We start from the raw sequence: 20970 nt of genomic DNA, 5'->3' as shown, positions 1-20970 counted from the left end.
ATGGGCGTTAAAGTCGCCCAGTAATAAAAAAGGTGGCGGCAATTGGGCTATCAGCGCAGCCAGGACATGCTGCGCGACATCACCATCCGGTGGAAGGTAAAGACTGCAGACGGTAACAGCCTGTGGCGTCCACACCCGAACAGCGACAGCCTCTAAAGCTGTTTGGAGAGGGACAGACTCGCTGTGAAGTGAGTTAAGGACATAGATGCAGACGCCACCAGACACCCTTTCATAAGCTGCTCGGCTCTTATAATAACCCCGATAGCCACGGAGGGCGGGGGTGCGCATTGCTGGAAACCAAGTTTCCTGCAGAGCAATGCAGAGGAAAGGGTGAAGGCTGATAAGTTGGCGGAGCTCAGCTAGATGGTGGAAGAAACCGCTGCAGTTCCACTGGAGGATGGTTTTGTCCATGGCTGAGAAAGGCGTGCCGGGACTGGGACGGCAGATTACGCCGCTGGGTCACCTGCTGCCTCCGATTGAGCACCCGTGCTAGTGCTATTGCTATTCACGGCGTCTGAGGGACCGGCGAGATCGAGGTCCTCAGCGGACGCCAGAATCTCCACCGCGTCCTCAGACGCAGAGCTAGAAGGTTGCGATGGGGTGGCTACCACCGCGCGTTCCTTGGGCTTAGAGCTGCTCTTCTTTGATTTCTCACGCTGCTCCTTGGGTTTAACTGGCTGGGAGGGCTTCACCGATTCAGTCTCCGGGACTGAGGAGGATCGGGAAGCCCTTCGACCTGCAGATTGTGGGCACTTACGCCACTGTCTATCGTCAGCCTTCCCGCCGGTGGAAACCTGGGAAGGGAGGGACCCAAGGGACCCCTTGCGAGCGTGAGAAGCCGAAGAAGTTGGACACTTCTCCGGCGTAGAAGCGGGGACCGACGTCCCCGATGGGGGGGATGGTGTTGCTCCTGAGGTAGGTGGCACAGGAGCAATCGGGTGGGTAGAGCCCCCCACTGGCAAGGGGGCAGGAGGAGTTGTACCACTCGTCGATCCGGCCGAAAGGCGCGAAACTGATGGGGCTAGCACAGGTGTTGTAACAGCGGCGTAGGAAGTTGTCATTCTCACTGGATGTAATCGGTCGTATTTCCGTTTGGCCTCAGTATAAGTCAGTCGGTCCAGGGTCTTATATTCCATGATTTTGCGCTCTTTCTGGAATATTCTGCAGTCTGGCGAGCAAGGTGAATGGTGCTCCCCGCAGTTGACGCAGATGGGAGGCGGGGCACATGGAGTATCGGGATGAGATGGGCGTCCGCAATCTCGACATGTGAGGCTGGAAGTGCAGCGGGAAGACATATGGCCGAACTTCCAGCACTTGAAGCACCGCATCGGGGGAGGGATATAGGGCTTGACGTCACATCGGTAGACCATCACCTTGACCTTTTCCGGTAACGTATCACCCTCGAAGGCCAAGATGAAGGCACCGGTAGCAACCTGATTGTCCCTCGGACCCCGATGAACGCGCCGGACGAAATGAACACCTCTACGTTCTAAGTTGGCGCGCAGCTCGTCATCAGACTGCAAAAGGAGGTCCCTATGGAAAATAACACCCTGGACCATATTTAAACTCTTATGTGGAGTAATAGTAACGTTAACATCCCCCAACTTGTCACAAGCAAGTAACCTGCGTGACTGGGCGGAGGATGCCGTTTGTATCAGTACTGAGCCAGAGCGCATTTTAGACAAGCCCTCCACCTCCCCAAACTTGTCCTCTAAATGCTCGACGAAGAACTGAGGCTTTGTGGAGAGAAAAGACTCCCCATCAGCTCTCGTGCAAACTAAGAATCGGGGCGAATAACTGTTACCTCCATCCTGGGACTTACGCTCTTCCCACGGCGTGGCCAGGGAGGGGAACGTTTTCGGATCGTACTTCTGAGCATTAAATTGAGCCCGAGAATGCTTAGAGACTGCTGGCGGCTGGCCGCCAGCGAGAGATGATGTACCACGCTTCATTGCGGGTCATCCGCCCTGATGCCACCTACTCCGACCAAGGGCCCTCCCCACGGGCGCCACCCAGCCACAGCAAAGGCCACCTGGCAGGATGGCCGTTGCCGGGAGTCCTGATACCCCAGGAGGATAGGCATCTACTCCTTGGCATACGTGGGGAGTTAACGGCGCAGGCATCAGTAGAGCGATCCCTGTGTTGTCAGGGGGCTACAACCAAGAGGGTACATGGCGGCCCCACCACAACGGACTGGCTACCGTGCTGGATCTTAGGTGCAAAACTGTCCAAGGTCGTCGCCGCAGTTAAAAGAAACACTGCAGAGGGCAGCGTGGTAATCGCACCCAGGGACGTATCCCCGCCCTAAAGATCGAAAACGAGCGGGACACCATGGCAACGACGTCTAATTGCACGACGGATCCAATGCACCACGTAAGGCGCCCTTCCCCAATTGGCTCGCTCTTCGGAATAATTTAGAAAGATGGAGGTCAAACCCGAGAGGGGACCATCACATAAGGCCAAAACATGTGAGACTCCTTTTAGTCGCCTCTTACGACAGGCAGGAATACCGCGGGCCTATTCTAACCCCCGAACCCGCAGGGGGGGAAACTCTAAGGAAATAAATAGGTTTGGTACATTCTAGTTTAAATGCTCAAAGTGAAGTTCTAAATGACCAGAGTGAAACCTTGAATAGTCAAGCAACAAACATAGGTTTACTAAAGACTGAATTTGACACACTAAATAGTAAAGCTGAAAATTTGAAATTAGATATAAAGAAAGAATTAACGAGTTCTTTAAACCTTCATGTAAATCAACTATTCACTGGCTTTAGTCAGAAACTGAATGACCAAATCCAAGATTTAGCAACAAGGTTAGAATTTGATATTGAGGAAAAAAGAAATAAGGTAGAAACCGAAATCAATGAAAAATTGGAATTATTTGAAAATGTATGTATCGTTAAGTTCGATGCTGTAAAGCAGAGATTACATACAGTAAGAGAAAGCGTTGATAATCAAGAGAAGTTGATATCAATTATCCAATCCCAAATTACAGGCACGAATACATGAGTAGATACAGTGGAAAGAAATTTAAGAGAGAAACTAGTGAACTCCTACATTATAAATATAAATACTTTGGAGGAGCAGGTGGAGGAAATTATAGATCGGAAAGTCACAGAGAGAATAACATCCGGGAATGCATCACTTATGACTTCTTCCTAATTTACTGATACCAGGAAGAGAACAGATGAATTCTGGAGAGAAGTCAAACTTATCCAGGAACAACGTTGTGTAACCTAGTGAAATGGTGATTGTTTTTTGTGGTGATTGTTTTGCAGTGGGGAGACTTTCAAACTAAATTTAATGAGAAGTACTGGTCTGCACTTTCTCAAGTGAAGTTAATACCAGATCCATGGGACCCAGGCGGAGTCCTCTGTCTCCCAAAGACATTAACATTCTGTGTTAATGGGTGGAGTGATGACCGTCGGATCCCGAGTTGTTTTCGGTGTTTCTTCTGTAATAATTTTTCTGCGCTGAATTCCCCAAAACTCTTAAACTATTCTATTATCCCACACTTAGAGGTTCTCGTAAAAACCATACCAGTGAGAATTTGTTATTACGTCACCCAAAATTGCTCCTGGTATGTAACTGCGTCATCCACGGTTATTAGAGGGTTGAGCCTGCTGGGAATTTTGACTGCATTGTCCTCTGTTATTCCAAGGGTGTCCCTACCTGTCTTCATGACTCCTCCTGGCTTGCCCCCAACTTATCCTGACTTTACTAGACGGCAACATGAGGTGGCAGTTGGTACGCAGATTATCCCTGAAATAAGATAGATTAAGTCTGCCTAGCCAGCCATTCTCTCCTGCAGTTTCGATTGTAATGTCAACAGTGGCTAACACTTCTCCATGTATAGTTAAGATTTTATTTTTTACAGAAGTCTGGGTGAAATCAATGTCACTAAATTTGCATATTCTATTAATATGAATCATTATTACAATGACTCCAAAAATGGTTTCTTGAAAGCTGTCCTGGTAATCCTTTTTTCGTCACATAGTTCTACGTAAGTAGGGAGAACCACACCTGGCACATAACTTTCAAAATAATTTCTGAAATCATGAGAATACAATTCTCACACTGAATGTAAGATAAACGAGTTAAAGTCACTGAAACATATTTTTTTAGTAAACTGAATGGAATACTGTATTTGAAGAAAACATAATATTGTGTGACTAATTAAATGACTGTGATAATGGAATATATAATTTTATACTTTGTATAGAATATTTTATACCTTTTATGAGATGTGACACAGACGGGAGGGGTTTGTATTGATGTCAAAAGGGGGTGGGTAGTGTAGGTAAAAGCACAATTTACACTAACACATGAATCATCACTAACACACATCACACCTTTTGAACGACCCTCGCAAACAAGTGTGCCTGATTCTTCACCATTTACTATTTCCATAGGGTTGCTAAGATTTTCTTTGGGGCACCTCAAGGGTGAAGGTGGGAATGTCCATTCTGTAGGAGACGATTTAACACCATACATTCTCCGGCTTCTCACTCAAGTACCGGAGAGGTAGGGATCCTGGGGCAGGAGGGTGTGAAGCGTTTCCTGTCTTTGGGGCTGTCTTCTTTCTCTTCTTCGATCTTAGCAACCATGTCTACCTTTTTTCCTTTCTTACTTCCCGCTTGAGGACCTATCTATTTTTCCCTCTTTCCATATTCATCTACTTCTATTGCAGAAGTCCTTCCTAGTTTCCATGGTTGCCAATAACCTACAACTTATCTTCAGATAAGAAGGCCAAATAATCAGACTACACGAAAACACATCAGCATACATTCAAAGAAGTATGAATACACAAACAATGAAGTTACAGATTAAAAGGCTGTAAGAACAGCCAAGGGCTGTAGGGGAAAACGATATGTGTACATCTGGAAAGATGCACACATTGTTTTTTTAGTTCTACATCATTCCTTTTTCCTTTCGGTCTTATCTTGTATATACATACATACAAGTATAATAAAAGAGTGTGTGTGTGTGTGTGTGTGTGTGTGTTTTATATAATGGTAGCAATCAACTCGCGAGAGGAGACAGGAGAAGGAGAGCGTGTGGAATAATTGTAAAACAGTGATAAGCAAGGCTGGAGTTAATAGTGATAATCATTTAAGAAAAGTCAAGGTATTAAACACACTGATGAAGTGACGAGTCATGGAGTAGCGGGGCTTGATCATTATGTGTAGACGTAGTATCTACCATGAGTTGAATAATATGTGTAGACATAGTATCTACAAAGATTATAGAAGTTGAGAAGTGGAAGAGGGCTCTAGGATATTAGAGGAGGTACTAAGAAGTGAGAGTGAAGTGTAAAAATAAGAGTTTAATTTTACCAAGAAATATTTCATTATACCGTACATAAAGATGTATACTAGGGCAATTAATCATGAGGCCTACTCCTAAAGGATACGGGGGACGTACCCGGCATTTGCTAAGGATATAGGGCAGGACAAGACAACCGGTGGCCTGATGAATAGGGGTGTTTTATAAAGGGGCGTACCTACTAGAACGGAAGGAGGAAGCGCACTCATAGGGTCAAACCACATGTAAGGTATGGGTACTGATCCAAGGGGAAAAGGACAGTATCGTGACAGAAGTCACACATTTAATAGGGATTATTCTGGTAAGTTTGAATCCAATATACTCCTAGCTTTATTATGTTTTATGTGAGTTTACAAGGGTCGAAAAGTACACTTCAGTTGCCCAGAGTTCCTCCAGACTACAAACTACTATAAATAAATTAATGATAGGGTCAGGCCATGATATTGTATGCCACAAGTACTGAAATTCAAAAACCTTTTAATCACCATAAAACTTTGTGCTATTTTGTTCAGAAAATTATGCTATAGTCCTTTCCCTTTTTAAAAAATCATTCGTGTGATTTTTTTTTTCTCACACATTAGAAAAAATAAAATATTTTCTGTTATGGAAGGACATTTCATTTTCATTATTTGTATCACACACATTGATGATCCTGTGACAAAATCTATGTGGGCACTTAAGTTAGCCTAACTGGAATACATTGTTATTAAAAGAAGGAATTTGGTATGTTTATCAACGACATAAAATTTCCCCCAAAATTGCAAATGTCCTTCCGTAACAAATTGTTGACATAATTTCAATATAAAATATAATGAACAGTTAATATAAAATTTTCTTTTCCACGACTTCGTAATATAAGAGTATTATGATGTCTTCAGTACCATAAATCCACATGAAACACGACTATTTAATAAATATTTGTTTTGTAAAACTTTTTACGGAAGGACATTTTTTGTTATGGAAGGACATTTGTTATATTTGTCTATTTGAGTTTCCCTCTAAAAATGAAACCAGCCACTCACAGCATGTCTTTACCTAGCTAGCCAATGAAACAATTCTGTCAGATGTTTTCCCTCCAGTTTCTGTTCTCTTTCTCCATTGTTGTATATGTTTCAAGTGGCTGTTCATGCTGGAAGTGTAAATTTGCTGGTTATAAAGGTTATAAACAATTTGAAAGTAAGTATTAGTTTAATGTAAACAAAGTTAGTTCATTTATGCATAAGCCTGAAACATTTTTTCAAATAAGCCTGATTACTTCAAAAGCCTGAGTGAAGAATGTAGGCTATAATTCCACATGCTATATAATAAGTGTATCAAATATTTACGTGCTGAGGCATCTTGTTAATATTGTTAGTATTTATCTGACAACTTCCAAATATTTTGATAATTATTAACAGTGAAGGAATATCGTAGCCTACTCTGCAAAGACTAGGTGACATTGTTATATGCAACACTTTTAAAAACATGTAAAAATAATCTCTCAGTTGTTTGGCTTTGTAATTTTTAATTTAGACTCTAAACAAATATGGCATATCTCCTTTGAGCTGAGCATATGTTCACTCTTTGAGCTTGCAAATAAAATGTAATGTACATCAATGGCTTACTATGAAATTTTTGGAAATGTAATGTAAATTCAATTGCTTCTTTGGTTCACTTATAAACTTAACAAGTTTCTTGAATATATGTGCAGGTGTGATGGCCAAACCTGGTGTCGAGCGTGCTGAGGAATGCAGAAAACGAAAAATGAATGATCCAGGAACAGCAGAAATGAAAACAGTTTGTGATTCCACCAATATCAGCTGTATAGACAGGAATTGTGAAGAGTGTGGCACTTCAAATCTTGACAGCTATTTTGAAGAGATTTAAATGAAAGAATAACTTTTTATAAATGGTGTCTAGAAGAAGGTCGTAAAAAGAAACAAGAAATGCAAACAAAGTTGTCAGAAACAAAGGTACAACTTTATTTACAATTACAGACTTTGCCCAGGCATGTCTACAATGCACGTAGGCAGCACTCAGAGTTGCGCACGTTAAAACGTGTCCTTCCCGAAACAGACATTGTTGTACTAGAGGATTTCTCAGAAAACTTTCCAATAAAACATCACTCTGAGATCATGCAGGCTCACTGGTGTTCACACAGTGTGTCTATTTTTACAGCCATTGTGTATTACAAGTGTCCTGAACTGAAGCATATAAACTACTGTGTTGTATCTGATTCTTTAGAACATAGTAAGGACAGTGCCCATGCTTTCAATCAGGCAATTTTAGCACATCTGAAAACAAAAGTTGGGTTTACAATTTCCCAAGTCCATTACTTTAGTGATGGAGCTGCAAGTCAATTCAAAAGCCGGTTCTCTGTTTGTTATCTTCTTTTTCATGAAGATTTTGGTGTAACAGCGGATCGAAGTTACTTCGAAACAGCTAATGGGAAGGGCCCACATGATGGCATCGGAGGAGAACTGAAGAGTGTCATTTTTCGTTCCATACTCCAGAAAAAAATAGTAGTAAATAATGCAGAAGAATTTGCAACAGCTGCAAAAAATCTTGCCAAAAGTATTATTGTGATTTACATTCCAGAGTCAAGAACTGAAGCAATAAAGAAAATGTTGGAAAGCCGATCAAATAACTGTTTGCCTATAAGTGGCCTTCGAAAATATCATTTTGCACAACCCTCTTCTGATAAAAAACACGTCACACTTTTGGAAAATTCTGTTTTTTCTGGGTAGCATAGCAGTGGAAGCACCTACAAACTTATTCAGAGAGCAAATGATTTCAAGCAGCAGCAGAACCAAGTAGTTCAAAGCAAGTTAACAAATGATTCAGTCTTGTCTAATGGGTCATTTGTACTTTGCCAAGTGTTTAGTGATACAGCTGTTGTAAAGAGGCATGCATGCATTATTCAGAAGTTTCATGCTGATAAAGACATTTATGAAGTGATGGGAATGAAGTCAACAGACAATATTAAAAAGACATTTAAAACTGTTCAGAATGATGTCTTTAATGTTTCTCCTGCTGACATTATTTCTGGATTAAGTGAATCACATATTAATGGTAGTTCTGAAAGACTTGCTTATAAATTTTCAGATCCTGTTGATGTTTATGAACAATAACTAAATTAAAGTTTTTTTTCCTGGTACTTTCTTAAAAATACAAAAAAAGAAATATCTCAGCAACATTACTCATGCCTTCTTAAGCAAGTAGTTATGCCTAAGTATATAATTTTTCAATTATTTTGAAGTTTATAAACAATTTTCCAGAGTTACTTTATTAAACGTAAAGGGTACTTTCTCAGAACAGCGTTTTAAATTATGTATGTACAAAGTCTATATTTTACTAACAATAATTTCACTTTCCTATGCTACACAAATTTAATTCCAGTAATAAATCAATATGTAACTTGTATGATAGCATTTATTGCTATACAATTCAATAAATAACAATATATTTTGTGTTAAGTCAAATTTGTATAGCTGGGAAAAAACGTCCTTCCGTAACACTGCAGCTACTCACTTTCTTGGATGCAGCATTTAATCTAAGAGCTAAAAAAATCCATTATGCCCTTATTTATATACTAAACATATGCAGTTAACCAATTAAAAAATTTGCTAAGTGAAACATAAACATCAGAGCAGGAATTAATCTTATATTCAAGTATCAAGAAAGCTGTGCTTTTTCTTGTCCTTCGGTAACGCTCAGTAAAATAATTAATATTGAAAATGTATAAACATAATACTACTATTTAAATGCATAAATGCATTCCTGTTGCTTGTAACAGTTTGCAGAATATATGTTGTGCCCTAGTTTTCCATTTCTAATTTAAGTTTTTTACCCAGATTTCACAGAAAAGTGTTCTTCTGTAACAAAAAAATAGCACGGCCTGACCTCTACTAAAATGTACCAAGGAAAAAATAGTACAAGGAATCAGAATAAAGTACTCAAGTGTCATGAACAACTGGAATTTACAATTGGACAAAGAGGGAGTGGGCAACGATCCTCACGATTTTTTAGATATTGGAAGAGCTAAGGCCAACATTAATTGACATATTCACGTTTTATAATTAAAGTAAAATGGGAAAAAAAAAAAAAAAAATGCGGGGGGGGGGGGGGGGGGGGGGGGGGGGGGGAATAGCTAAATAATAAGAATAAGGGTATTCACGGTTATTAAAAGAACACGGTATACTGTTGAAATATGAATTATTATTATTATTATATGTGATATAAATGTACATAATGATGATATATAAAATATCACGTGTTCAATCTGAGAGGGGGAAATGTGTGTGCTTCGAGAATTTCCGCGTAAATTCTAGAACCACTTGGCCTTCCTCAATCTCGAACACACTATATTTTAAATAGAAGTGTGAGGGGGACGAATCCGACCTACTGTGCATTGCATGTTTGTGTGTGTAGGTCTAGAAACAGTCACGAACAAAACGTGGACGCGGCAGCCGACAAGTACCTGCTGTACGAAACATAAGAGTTTCAGTGTATGTGTAGAGAAGAGCCTGTGCTACTCTTTGCTGGTTTAGTGACAGTGATGATTGTTAAGGACAAATGAATAAATGTGATTATACTTTAAAGTAATGCATGTATTGGACTTGCTAGAAGCAAGACATGTTCATATTTTCTGGTGGTTATTAAACCAACCCTGTTATAAATGTATCTTAATAGAGTATGATGTTTGACGACTTGGTTGACTTGCACGAGTTTGAATATTTATATGAGAAATGGTGAACTTGTTGTTTGTGGAAGTTAAAATATACCATGACTGAACTAAAAGCATTCTTTGAGTAACAAATTATTTCTAGAGTAGAGATAGAATCTGATAATTTCCCTTAACCAGCATTATTCTTCAGAGAAGAAGTTTTTGGAATCGACGTGACCATCTTTCCAGAGACGAAGATCGGCTGTGCATACCAAGTAAGTCAACCTGTGGGAGAGAGGTGGGAAGTTTGCAAACCAGCTCCTCATTGCTTCTTGTCATCTAAAGCGTTAGAACATTAGCACATATTATCAGCAACAAATGATACTGAAAAATGTTTTGAAATTTCCCAAGAATATCATTTTAAGAACACATGGCAAAATTTTTGACAGTCTGTTATGAAGAGAAATTATAGATGTGGTCATCCCCACAACTGGTACTTTTAGTACTCAAAAATTGTGGTTTTTCAGGGTTTTCTCTGGAACTGCCCATTAACAAACAGTTATTTTATAAGCCACCTAAGGTCTACCCTAGACCTCTCCTAATGCAAAAGAGACAAGCGGTTTGGTCAATTTGCCTCGTCTGGAGAAAGTGAACAATATTTAAATTTTGACCCTGTACTGTAGGAGAGCTACAGTATATCAATTCTTTCGATAGATAAACAAATGGTTCGTAGACCGAGGGTTATCCAAAACAGCTGATCCCTTAGCTCTGCGATCAATAGAATCTTAGATCTGAAAAATCAACTTTTTGCATGCGGTTTTTGGGACATATTGATCCAGTGCACTGTCATACATGGGCAGAATGCATTTGTGAAGATCTGCTTAGTATTTAACAAGACGCTCTATTATATTTCATCCCCATGAGCATTTGTTGTCTCTCTCCAATATTCCCCAAATTGTAATATGTTTAAATTTTGTCAAACCTTCTTTAAAATACCAACAACATTGGGGTCGTTATATTTGGAGATGCAGCTCACACACTCGTCTTGCCCCGGGCCCAGTCCTGGCTCCCAGTGGCCCTGATGATTATTACTGTTACTCTGAACAACAGTAATGTATGTTTTCACATTAGTTCATTAAAAAAAACTGCCTATACATCCAGTGTAAATTACTTTGTATCTATATGATGCCGGTAGTACTCAGAGAGAATAAAATCTTGGTAGTACGAGGGTTCATTTAATAACTAAGCAAAGATAAATCAATAAGAAATTAATCAAAGCAAGCACTTACAATTTCTGCCACAAGAGGGTCACTAGGATTTGGCTCAGCCAATAGAAGTCGTATGCTCATCAGAAGGTATGATAATGTAATGGTAGCTTTCCATTTCCCAACTTTCAACAGGTCCAGACATATTCGACCACCAGAATCAATATTTGGATGATAAATGGGTGTTAGGAACTTCACTTGGGGTGGTTCAAATGGATATCTGAAATTGAAAATGTATTCAGCCACAAAGTTGAATTTTATATGAGATACTAACAAAACTAAACTATAAAAAAGTGAAAATCATATGATAATATATTGCATAGTAGTATCTAATTATCACCACCCCCCCCCACTCCAAGTTACTCTTCAGATACCCAACAGAGCATTTAAAATGCAATTTGTAGCATGGCAGTGGGTTGGACTAAACCCTTCATTTCGCCTCACTACACCTTTTTACAACTTCTTGCTTAAAAACCAAATAAATAAAGGTTGTTTATGAAAAGGTAGTGTGACTTAATAATAATTTTTATTTGTTAGTTATCTATATCTACATAGTGTTCTAGACAGCAATTCTGTCTCAAATAGTGTTTACTCAGTTTAATTTTTCTTTGGACATCTAACCTCTTTTCTAACACCTTCTTTTGCTCTGTCGTAGTATAATGTGCAATTCTTTCACCATTTGGCAATTGTTCTACTTCAGTAATTGTTCTTTTGTGATGGGGGACAATTTTTTCATGCTCAGACCATCTGTCTGTCTTAGAAGACTGTTTTTTCCTGTGGTTGGCTTAATTACACTGTTCATTCTTTTGCAGACCCCTTCCGTTCACGAATGTTCTTCATGTGTGTTCTGCAAATAGTTTTTTCCCCATTCACACCTTTCTTTGTATTGTTATTGTTTTTCTGCTTTTAGAGATCTTCTCTCATTTCCTTGTGGTAGTATTTGCTTTCCTGTGATATTAATGGTACATTGAAAGACATCTTTGCACAGCTACAGTATCTTACGTCATCCAAGGAACTCTTGACTTCCTTTCATCATTTTGTGACTTTCTTAAAGTTTTCTGTGATTTTCTTAATCTTCAGTTTTTGAGGGTACAGAATTTTTGTTTAATTTAATTCAGGGTTTTTCCATAAGTGTTAGAGGTGTGGAGTGTTCTGTATCCTCATCATCTTTAAATGAGAAAGCATGTTTGTAATTAACATTATTGTAACATTTATGACATTTGAATGCTGCTTAAAAGTGTTATTTTCAGGTATATTTTTTGTGTTATACTGCAATTAAAATTAGTTTGTGACTGATGTTTCAGCAAGTGAGTGGTAGGGGACAGCTGCCCACCAATCATAGTTCTTTGTCACACACCACGTGCTCACTATGTTGTCTGTTCTATAGGTGCCTTGTGAAGCGTGTCTGGCTGCATGCCAGGAACATTGCCCCCCCTGCCACTGCAATCTGTCAATTACAAAGTAATTTTAATCAGAGTATAGTATTGCCTCCTTTTTCACCCAATACCACCCGGACTGGAACAACTGAACCACATCCTTCACCAGGGCTGTGATTACCTATCAGAGTGCCCTGGAATGAGGGACATCCTACCCGAGACCATTCTCATGACTCCTAAAGTGGTTTTCTGTCAACTGTCCATCCTCCACAAAATCCTAGTCCTGCCCTATGCCAATCCCAATTCCAAACCCTTGCTACAGGGATCATAGCCCTGTGGAAGACCCATGTGCAACATTCGCCAATCTACCCATCCAGCACTCCCTATTCCAGTCCTGTCACAGGCTTATCCTACTCCATCAGAGTTCAGGCTATTTTCAAGTGCAGGCATGTCATATACCAGCTCTGCTGCAATCCTTGCACAGCTTTGTATTGGTATGACTATCGACCAGCTGTCAACCAGGATGAATGGGCACCACCAAACTGCGGCCACGAACAAATTTGACTGCCCTGTGGCACAACATTCGCCTTTGATTTTAATGGGTGCTTAAAGAGGGAATTAATTGTTAAATTTGCCTTGGAAAACATATTTGTGCAATTTTAAGCTGATTCTATGATCATGTGAAGTACTGTTGTGACTTTGCTGTGCTTTGGAACTAACAGTAGACTGGCTCCAGAAATCATTTTACTAATTATGTGATTAACGAAATAAAACAAAATCAGATGGCATCCTAACATTTTATGATCTTTATTATGCTTAGCATTTAAACCTACCCACTTGTCACATTATTATGCATTTTCATTAAAGCTTGTAACTGACGGAGAAGAAACCAATAGTTCGAATATCCATTACCCTCTCTACTGTGACAGTGTTACATCATCCTTCAATAATTCTCACTTTACCCATTCATTTCTCTAACTACATGTTTAAGGGTTCTAAGATTCCACATTCCAGTCCACAGAACACCACAACTGTTTTTCTCTGACAACATCCTCCCGAGTTATTTCTCACTGCAAATCCAAATGGTGGACTTAACCCACGAAGATGCCATCATCATTAAATCACATGGTAGAGCTGCATGTCCTTGGGCATTATAATGACTGTAGTTTCTCCCAGCTTTCAGCTGTCAGCTTAAACACAGCAAACCAATGTTACAAAGTTAAATAAGTTACTCTCTCAGAAAGTTGCCCCTTTTTGGGGATCATATGTTAGACTGACTTCTCAGACAGAGATATGATGTTGACTTACATGCGTAGTGTGGCTACCTGTACTATGGAAGCATGCGAGCCACTCCACCACAGCAAGGTCCACATATATTTGTGTGTGTGTGTGTGTGTGTGTGTGTGTGTGTAGAACAGGGGTTGTATTTCTTAAAAGAACTAGCTTCTAATTATGGGCATTCCATCTGTCATGAAGTTAACCTACTTCATCCGTATTTGGATTTTTATAAATGGAGGTAATGCTTGTTGTAACTACAAGTAAGTAATCTTTGAATTTAGTTGCCAATGATTTCAATCTGTCATTTCTACCCAGCTTGTTTAATTAATTAATTAATTAATTAATTAATATAGGAAGATTTTACAATGCTGACAATATTGGAGTTCAAACTCTTGAACAAATCTTGTCCTCTGAATTAGGTACAGCTCTCCACTGTTGTGAGGCATTTAGTCAGGATAACATGTTACACTTCTTCCTCTCCAGCAGATGAAAGATGTTCGTGTAAAAACATTGTTTAAATAGTATCTCACTAGAGAAGTTCCAACTGTGAGTCCTTTGATTTGATATACGTGCAGATATGATGGGAGAAGTGTGAACACAGGACTTCAGTAAACCGTGATGGAGATCGAGCATCCTCACTAGCTGTGGTGGTGTCTATACTTTGGCACCAAGACTTGACGCTGATATGGAAGGCACAGAACAACAGATGCTGCTGACAATGAAACCATCCACAAACTATTGAAATAAGTTTAAGAGAAACATCAGTCCAGTCCATTCTGTTCTGTTCTGTTCTAAGAGCCTGTTCAGAGACAATGTTCTGATCTAAGTAATAATAAGATGTTTGTACATTCACTGTGGAAAATGTTTCTATATAATGAAGGTGTAACACAGAGGAGTAACTGAAAGATGTTTACATCATTCAGTATCTTGAATAGTTCGAAGCTCTCTTCCAGCCCTCAACCCTCAGCAGAAGGTGAAAAAGTCACATGGCATGCCAGGCCCACAACATCAAAAACATCGACTAACACGGCTGTACACGAAAATAATTTAGGTAAAAAAAAGTATCAAAAACAGCATAAAGCTGACAGATCTTTTGGATAGCAACATGTCTTCTTGGCTCATTCCAGTTACAGAACAGCGACATTACATTCTGTAGTGATTCGAAAATTTCTGCGTAAATTCTAGAACCACTCGGCCTTCCACCGTCTCAAACACATATTTTAGATGTGAGTGGGAAAAAGGAACCCTATCTACTTCGCGTCACTGTGTGTGTGTGTGTGTGTGTGTGTGTGTGTGTGTGTGTGTGCGCGTGCAGGTCTGAAGTTAGCCGTGAGAAGACTGTAGACACGGGTCGAACAGCACCGACAAGTACTTTGAGCCATGGAAGTCGCAGTGAAAGCACACGGAAGAACCATGGAACTTCTGTATTATTCTATGCTGTTTTGTAATTGGGACTATTGCTAGTGACAAAACAAAAGTTGAGTGGGGAAAGACTTCTAAGTAACTCTTAACACAGACTTGATAGAGCCAAGACATGTTTATGATTTCTGTGGTTGTTAAACCAACTCTGTTGTAAATGTATCTTAATTGTATCTAACATGAGACGACACGGGTGACTTACAAGAAGTCTAATATTTATGTGAGAAATGGTAATTTTGTTCTTTGTGGAAGTTTAAATATACTGAGAGTGGACTAAAAGTATTCTTCGAGAACCTACTTGTTTCACAAGTGAAGAGAGAGTCTTATATCGTCCTTTAACTAGCATCATTCTTCGGAGAAGTAGTTTTTGGAGACTGACCGACCCGGCTATTGAGGGAAGAAGATCAGCTGTGCATACCGAGTAAGTCTATTCGCGTAAAAGAAGTAGGAAGGTTGCAATACAACTTCACACATTCTTGTTGTCAAAAACGTTAGAATGATTCTCCCCCCCCCCCCTCCCCGCCCCCCGGATCGAACACGAATTATTTTATACATAATCATTATGTACATTAATATCACAAATAATAACAATTCACATTTTAACAGTATACATTTATTTTCTTTCAATAACCATGAATAAACTTTTGCTTACTATTTAGCTATTCTTTTCTCATTTTACTTTGATAATAAAACAGGAGCATTTCACTCAAGGTTTTAGTCAGCTCTTAACATATTGGAATTGTGAAGGCTATATTGTCCTTTTCTTTTTTTCCTGCTGTCTTTCCAATCGTAAACTCCATGTGGCCATGACACACGAGTAATCTACTTTCTGTTCTCACCTTTTGCACTACCTTTCCTAAGTATGTACTCATTCATTATCTGTTGTAGTTTGGACAAACTCTGGGTAACATGAAAGTGTTCTTTTTGACACTCATTAACTTACATAAAATGTAATAATGCTCGTTGCGCATAGAATTTATATTTTCCAGAATAATTCCTATAAAATCTGTGACTTCTGTCACAATATTGTCCCTTTCTGCTAGGATCAGTACCTATACCTTGCCTGTGGGTTGACCATATGAGTGTACTTCCTCTTTCCATTCTGGTAGGTACACCCCTTCATAAAAAATTCCTATTTTTTAGGCCACAAGTCATCCTATCTCCATGTAGGTACCCTGCCCTATATACTTAGCAAATGTTGGGTATGCCCCCCTTATCTTTTCTGAGTGGGCCTCATGGTTCATTACCTCAGTATACGTTCCTATGTATACTAAAGTTACGTATTTTCTGGTAAATGCTACAAATCAACACTACACTTCGCATATACTTCTTGATACTCCATTTAATCCCTAGAATCATCCTCTACTTCCCAACTCCCATACTCTTAGTAGATACTATGTCTACATATAATTCAAGTCCTACTATGCTACAATTCGTTAGAGTATTTATTAAACTGACATTCCTTAATGATTATCACAATTAATTCCTCTCGCTTTACACATATTCTTTCCCCTACAATACCCGGCAGTACTCACATCGCGACAGGTTTCTAATCTGTAATTGTAATGTTTGTGTTTAAATGTAATTTTGTGTGTATGCACATGTGTGTTTGTGTAGTCTGATTCTTTGGCCTTCTCATCTGAAGATAAGATTTTGGTTATTGGAAACCACAGAAACTAGGAAGGACTTCTGTGATAGAAGTATGTGCGTATGGAAAGAGGGAAAAAATAGATAGGTCCTCAAATGAGAAGTAAAAAAGGAAATAAATAGAAATGGTTGCTAAGATCAACGAAGAGAAAGACAGGAAACCCTTCCCACCCCCCTTCCTCAGATTCCCTACCTCGCAGGTACTTGAGTTGAGAAGTCGGAGGAGGTTTGGTGTTAAATTATCTCCTACAGAACAGACACTCCAACCTTCACCCTTGAGGCCCCCGAAGAAAATCTTAGCAACCCTATGGAAACAGCAAATGATGAAGAATCAGGCACACTTGTTTGCGAGGATTGTCTGAAAGGTATGGTGTGTGTGTGTGTGTGTGTGTGTGTGTGTGTGTGTGTGTGTGTGTGTAATCATGATTTGTGTGTTCTCGTAAACCATGCTTTTATCCACAAAACCACTCCTTTCAAAACAAATACAAACCCTACAATCTACATCTCATCTCATAAAAAGTATAAAATATTCTGTAAAAAGTAGAAAATCTATATAATCAGTTGTTTAATTAGTCACCAAATATTATATCTTTTGCTAACTTAATATTTCCTTCAGTTCACTAAAGAAAATATGCATCAAGAAGTATAAATTGGAACTTTGGCCCGATTATATTACAATCAGTATGAGAATAGTATTCTCATGAATTCAGAAATTATTTTGAAAGTTATGCACCAGGACACATTCTCTATATTTACACAGAAATATGTGACAAAGGGATTACCAGGCAACTTTCAAGAAAATCAGTGTTGGAGTCAATGTAATGACACCTTATATCAAGAGAACATATAGAATTGATGACATTGATTTCACCAAGACCTCTACACACAGGTTTGCAAAGACACTGGTGAGGAGATTACATACAACGACCATTTCAAGCAAAAAAATGACCTAAATATACATGCAGACCGTGCCGATCGAAACCAAGGGAGAGAAGAGATGATCAAGCGGACTTAGTATATCTTGCCCCAGAGCTGGGCCAAATGACGGGGATCGGAGACAACATGTGTGCAAATTTCCACCTCATGCTGCAGCCGAGCAAAGTCGGGACTGAAGGGTGCGAATGCACTGTGCAAATCTCTACCTCATGCGTGCTCTTGCAGGGCACATAAGAATAGTACCAGAAGCATGTATGCAGAAGCTCCTTTAGTTCCATGAAAGATTATATAGGGAGTCAAAGGTTGTTAGTAGTCCAACTGAATGGAATAAGGAAATCCCCCACCATGAACAACTGTGGATGATGTAATCACAAATCCTAGTTGGTACTTGCTTTTTTTCATAGTATCTCTGAGTGTGGGATGATAGAATAGTTTAAGATTTGAAGGAAATTCAGTGCAGGAAAACTATTATGGAAGAAACACCGAAAACAACTCTGGATCCGACGGTCGTCACTCCACCCATTAACTCAGAACGTTAACATTCCTGGGGGATATACAATTTTACATCTTTTACACTGTACTTCCCTTTATCTGATCCAGTTATAGGATCTACTAAAAATAACGTCTTAAGGGTGGATTAGTGTTTGTACCCAGTATGGTCCTTCATATTTTTGGAAAAAGTTGTGTGTCTTTCTTTCTTTAGGGCAGAGCTTTGAAGATGTTGTTTTACTAGAATTAGGTCATGAGGTTCTACAGCCTTCTCATTATGCTTACTCACTCTTTGTTGTTCTTTTTCAACTAAATTCTTAGAAACTATTTCCTGGTTCACTTCATAACTTACACTCGGTTGTTCAGGCCAACTAAAACATTTAATGAGAGGTTCTCCGACAAAGGGTTTACCTACAACTTCTAAAGGTGTCAATCCAGCTGATAAATGTGGTAATTCATTTAGGATGAGTTCAAAGTTCTTCACTTTTGTTGCCCATGAAGTATGTTTTTCATGGCAGTGGGTATGGCATAGTTTTCCAATTTCCTTCATTACTCGTTCACACAGATTCGAGGATGGGTTATAGTTGGATATTAACACTTGTCAAATACCTTCCCACGCTAGAAATTCTTTAAATTTGTTACAAATTGCAGACCATTATCCGTAAGAAACCGTTATGGTTTAGCTTACTTCTAGAAAGTATTGTTGTAAGCAGTGTATAACTGTCTGTGTGTTGGCTCTTTTGATTGGATACAGTTTAACATATTTTGACCAACACACTATGATGACCAAAATGTATGACACTCCTCCCTTTCCTTTTGGAACTGGTCCCAAAAAATCTGCTGACGTGAGATCGTGTAATGACTTAGGAATAATCAGATACATTTTGTATTTCACAGGAGTATTATTCTCTTTCATCTTCTTACAGATTTCACAAGTTCTAATCAAAGATGCTATCTTATACCCTAACTTTTTAAAATAATAGAACTTACTCATATAGGTTATACACTTTTTGATCCCGAAGTGTCCATATCCTGTATGAACATATCACTCAAGTGCGTCTTCCATGACCTTCGTAATGCATAAGCACCAACGTTGAGTGTTATGCTGTCTCTCCAAAACAAATTGTGACCTATAATTTTCCATTTTCCTACTTGATTAGGAGGTAAGGAATTCCGAACATACATAGGAAATGTTTCTGTAAAATAGGGATCATGATGGATATTTTCTGTTATTCTTTGAGCCATCTGTTGTACCCTAATGTTCGGATATTCTACTGACATAAAATTAATAGCAAAAATAACGCCACGTCTTTCCGTATGTTTTAATTCTTCCATTCCTATGGGTAACCTAGATAAAGCATTCGGTACAATATTATCGGAACCTTTTACATATTGAATTCTAATATCATGTTCCTGTAGGAAAAGCATCCATCGCATTAATCTATTGTGTAAGAATCGACTACTCGTTAGAAATTATAGAGCTTGATGATCTGTATAAACATGGATTTCTGACCCCCATATTAGTGTTTAAAATTTTCGGATACTCCATACAATTGGCAACATTTTTTTTTTCCCAGTAGCCAAGCAATTTAATTCATTCTTATTTAGACTACAGCTAGCAAAAGCTATGGTTCGGTGTTCTACATTATTTAGAGCCCACTCTCCTTGGAAAAGTTCTGCAGCAATACCGTAATCAGATGCATCTGTTGAAATTTTAAATGGTTCGCCCATAACCAGATGACGTAATATGGGTGATCCAACAAGCGCAATTTTGACATTTTCAAACGCGTCATTTGCCTATGGATCCCAAATCAACAGTAGTCCCTTCCTTAATAAACATAAAATTCTGGTGTCGTTCAGCTCTAGACCACATATGTACCATTGATAGTATCCAGCCAATCCTACAAATCCCTTCAACTGTCTTACATTTCTAGGGTGTGGACATTCTTTAATAGCTTTGATGCATTCAGGGTCTGGTCTAATTCCCTGTACCCCTACAATATGACTTAGAAATTTAAGCTCTTGACAAGCGAAATACGATTTTGAAAGCTTCACCGTAATACCTTTCTCTTTAAATTTTTTCAGAGTTCTGCATAATGTGAGACAATGTTCTTCCCAAGTAGCTGATATTATTAGAATATTGTCTACATATATTATTAAATCTCTCCCTAATGCCTCATCCATTGCATGTATAAATACGGATACAGAAATATTAAGTCCGAATGTCAGTACATTGAAACTATATGATTTACCATTGAACAGAAACACTTTATACTTTTTGGATTTTGGGTGTAATTTTATTTGCCAATATCCTGCAGTCAGGTCCATCATACTAGAAAACATTGCCTTTTCAAATTTACATAACAATTCATCAATATTAATCAGTCTATCTCTTTCTGTCTCTATATCCTTATTCAATGTACGATCGTCGAACACTAATCGTACCCCCCACCTCCCCCCCGGTAGCTTTTTTTCATCACGACCAAAGGGTTATTCATGATGCTGGAACTATGTTCTATTATATTGTTATCAATCATCTTGTTGATTTCCTCCCCTAACTGCTTCTTTCAAACTTGTAGGTACTGGATACG

At 39.0% G+C, this 20970-nt stretch overlaps 1 protein-coding gene across 5 annotated transcripts in view; it reads right to left on the bottom strand.

Moving 5' to 3' along the window:
• LOC126190801 (ubiquitin-conjugating enzyme E2 T-like) overlaps window positions 1-20970 on the bottom strand; it is a 283350-nt gene that overhangs the window by 238656 nt on the left and 23724 nt on the right. For 4 of the 5 annotated variants that reach the window (XM_049931356.1, XM_049931353.1, XM_049931355.1 and 1 more), the window contains exon 3: window positions 11259-11454. In XM_049931356.1, coding sequence (XP_049787313.1) covers window positions 11259-11454 — 196 coding nt within the window. Of the gene's footprint in view, window positions 1-9522; window positions 10255-11258; window positions 11455-20970 lie in introns of those variants that run through there. The other variant, XM_049931357.1, reaches the window with a different exon arrangement.

Source organism: Schistocerca cancellata, chromosome 6 (genome assembly GCF_023864275.1).
Source record: "Schistocerca cancellata isolate TAMUIC-IGC-003103 chromosome 6, iqSchCanc2.1, whole genome shotgun sequence".
Classification (NCBI taxonomy): Eukaryota; Metazoa; Arthropoda; class Insecta; order Orthoptera; family Acrididae; genus Schistocerca; species Schistocerca cancellata.
Note: the sequence above shows the minus strand (reverse complement) of the source record. Positions and strands in the feature narration are given on the sequence as shown.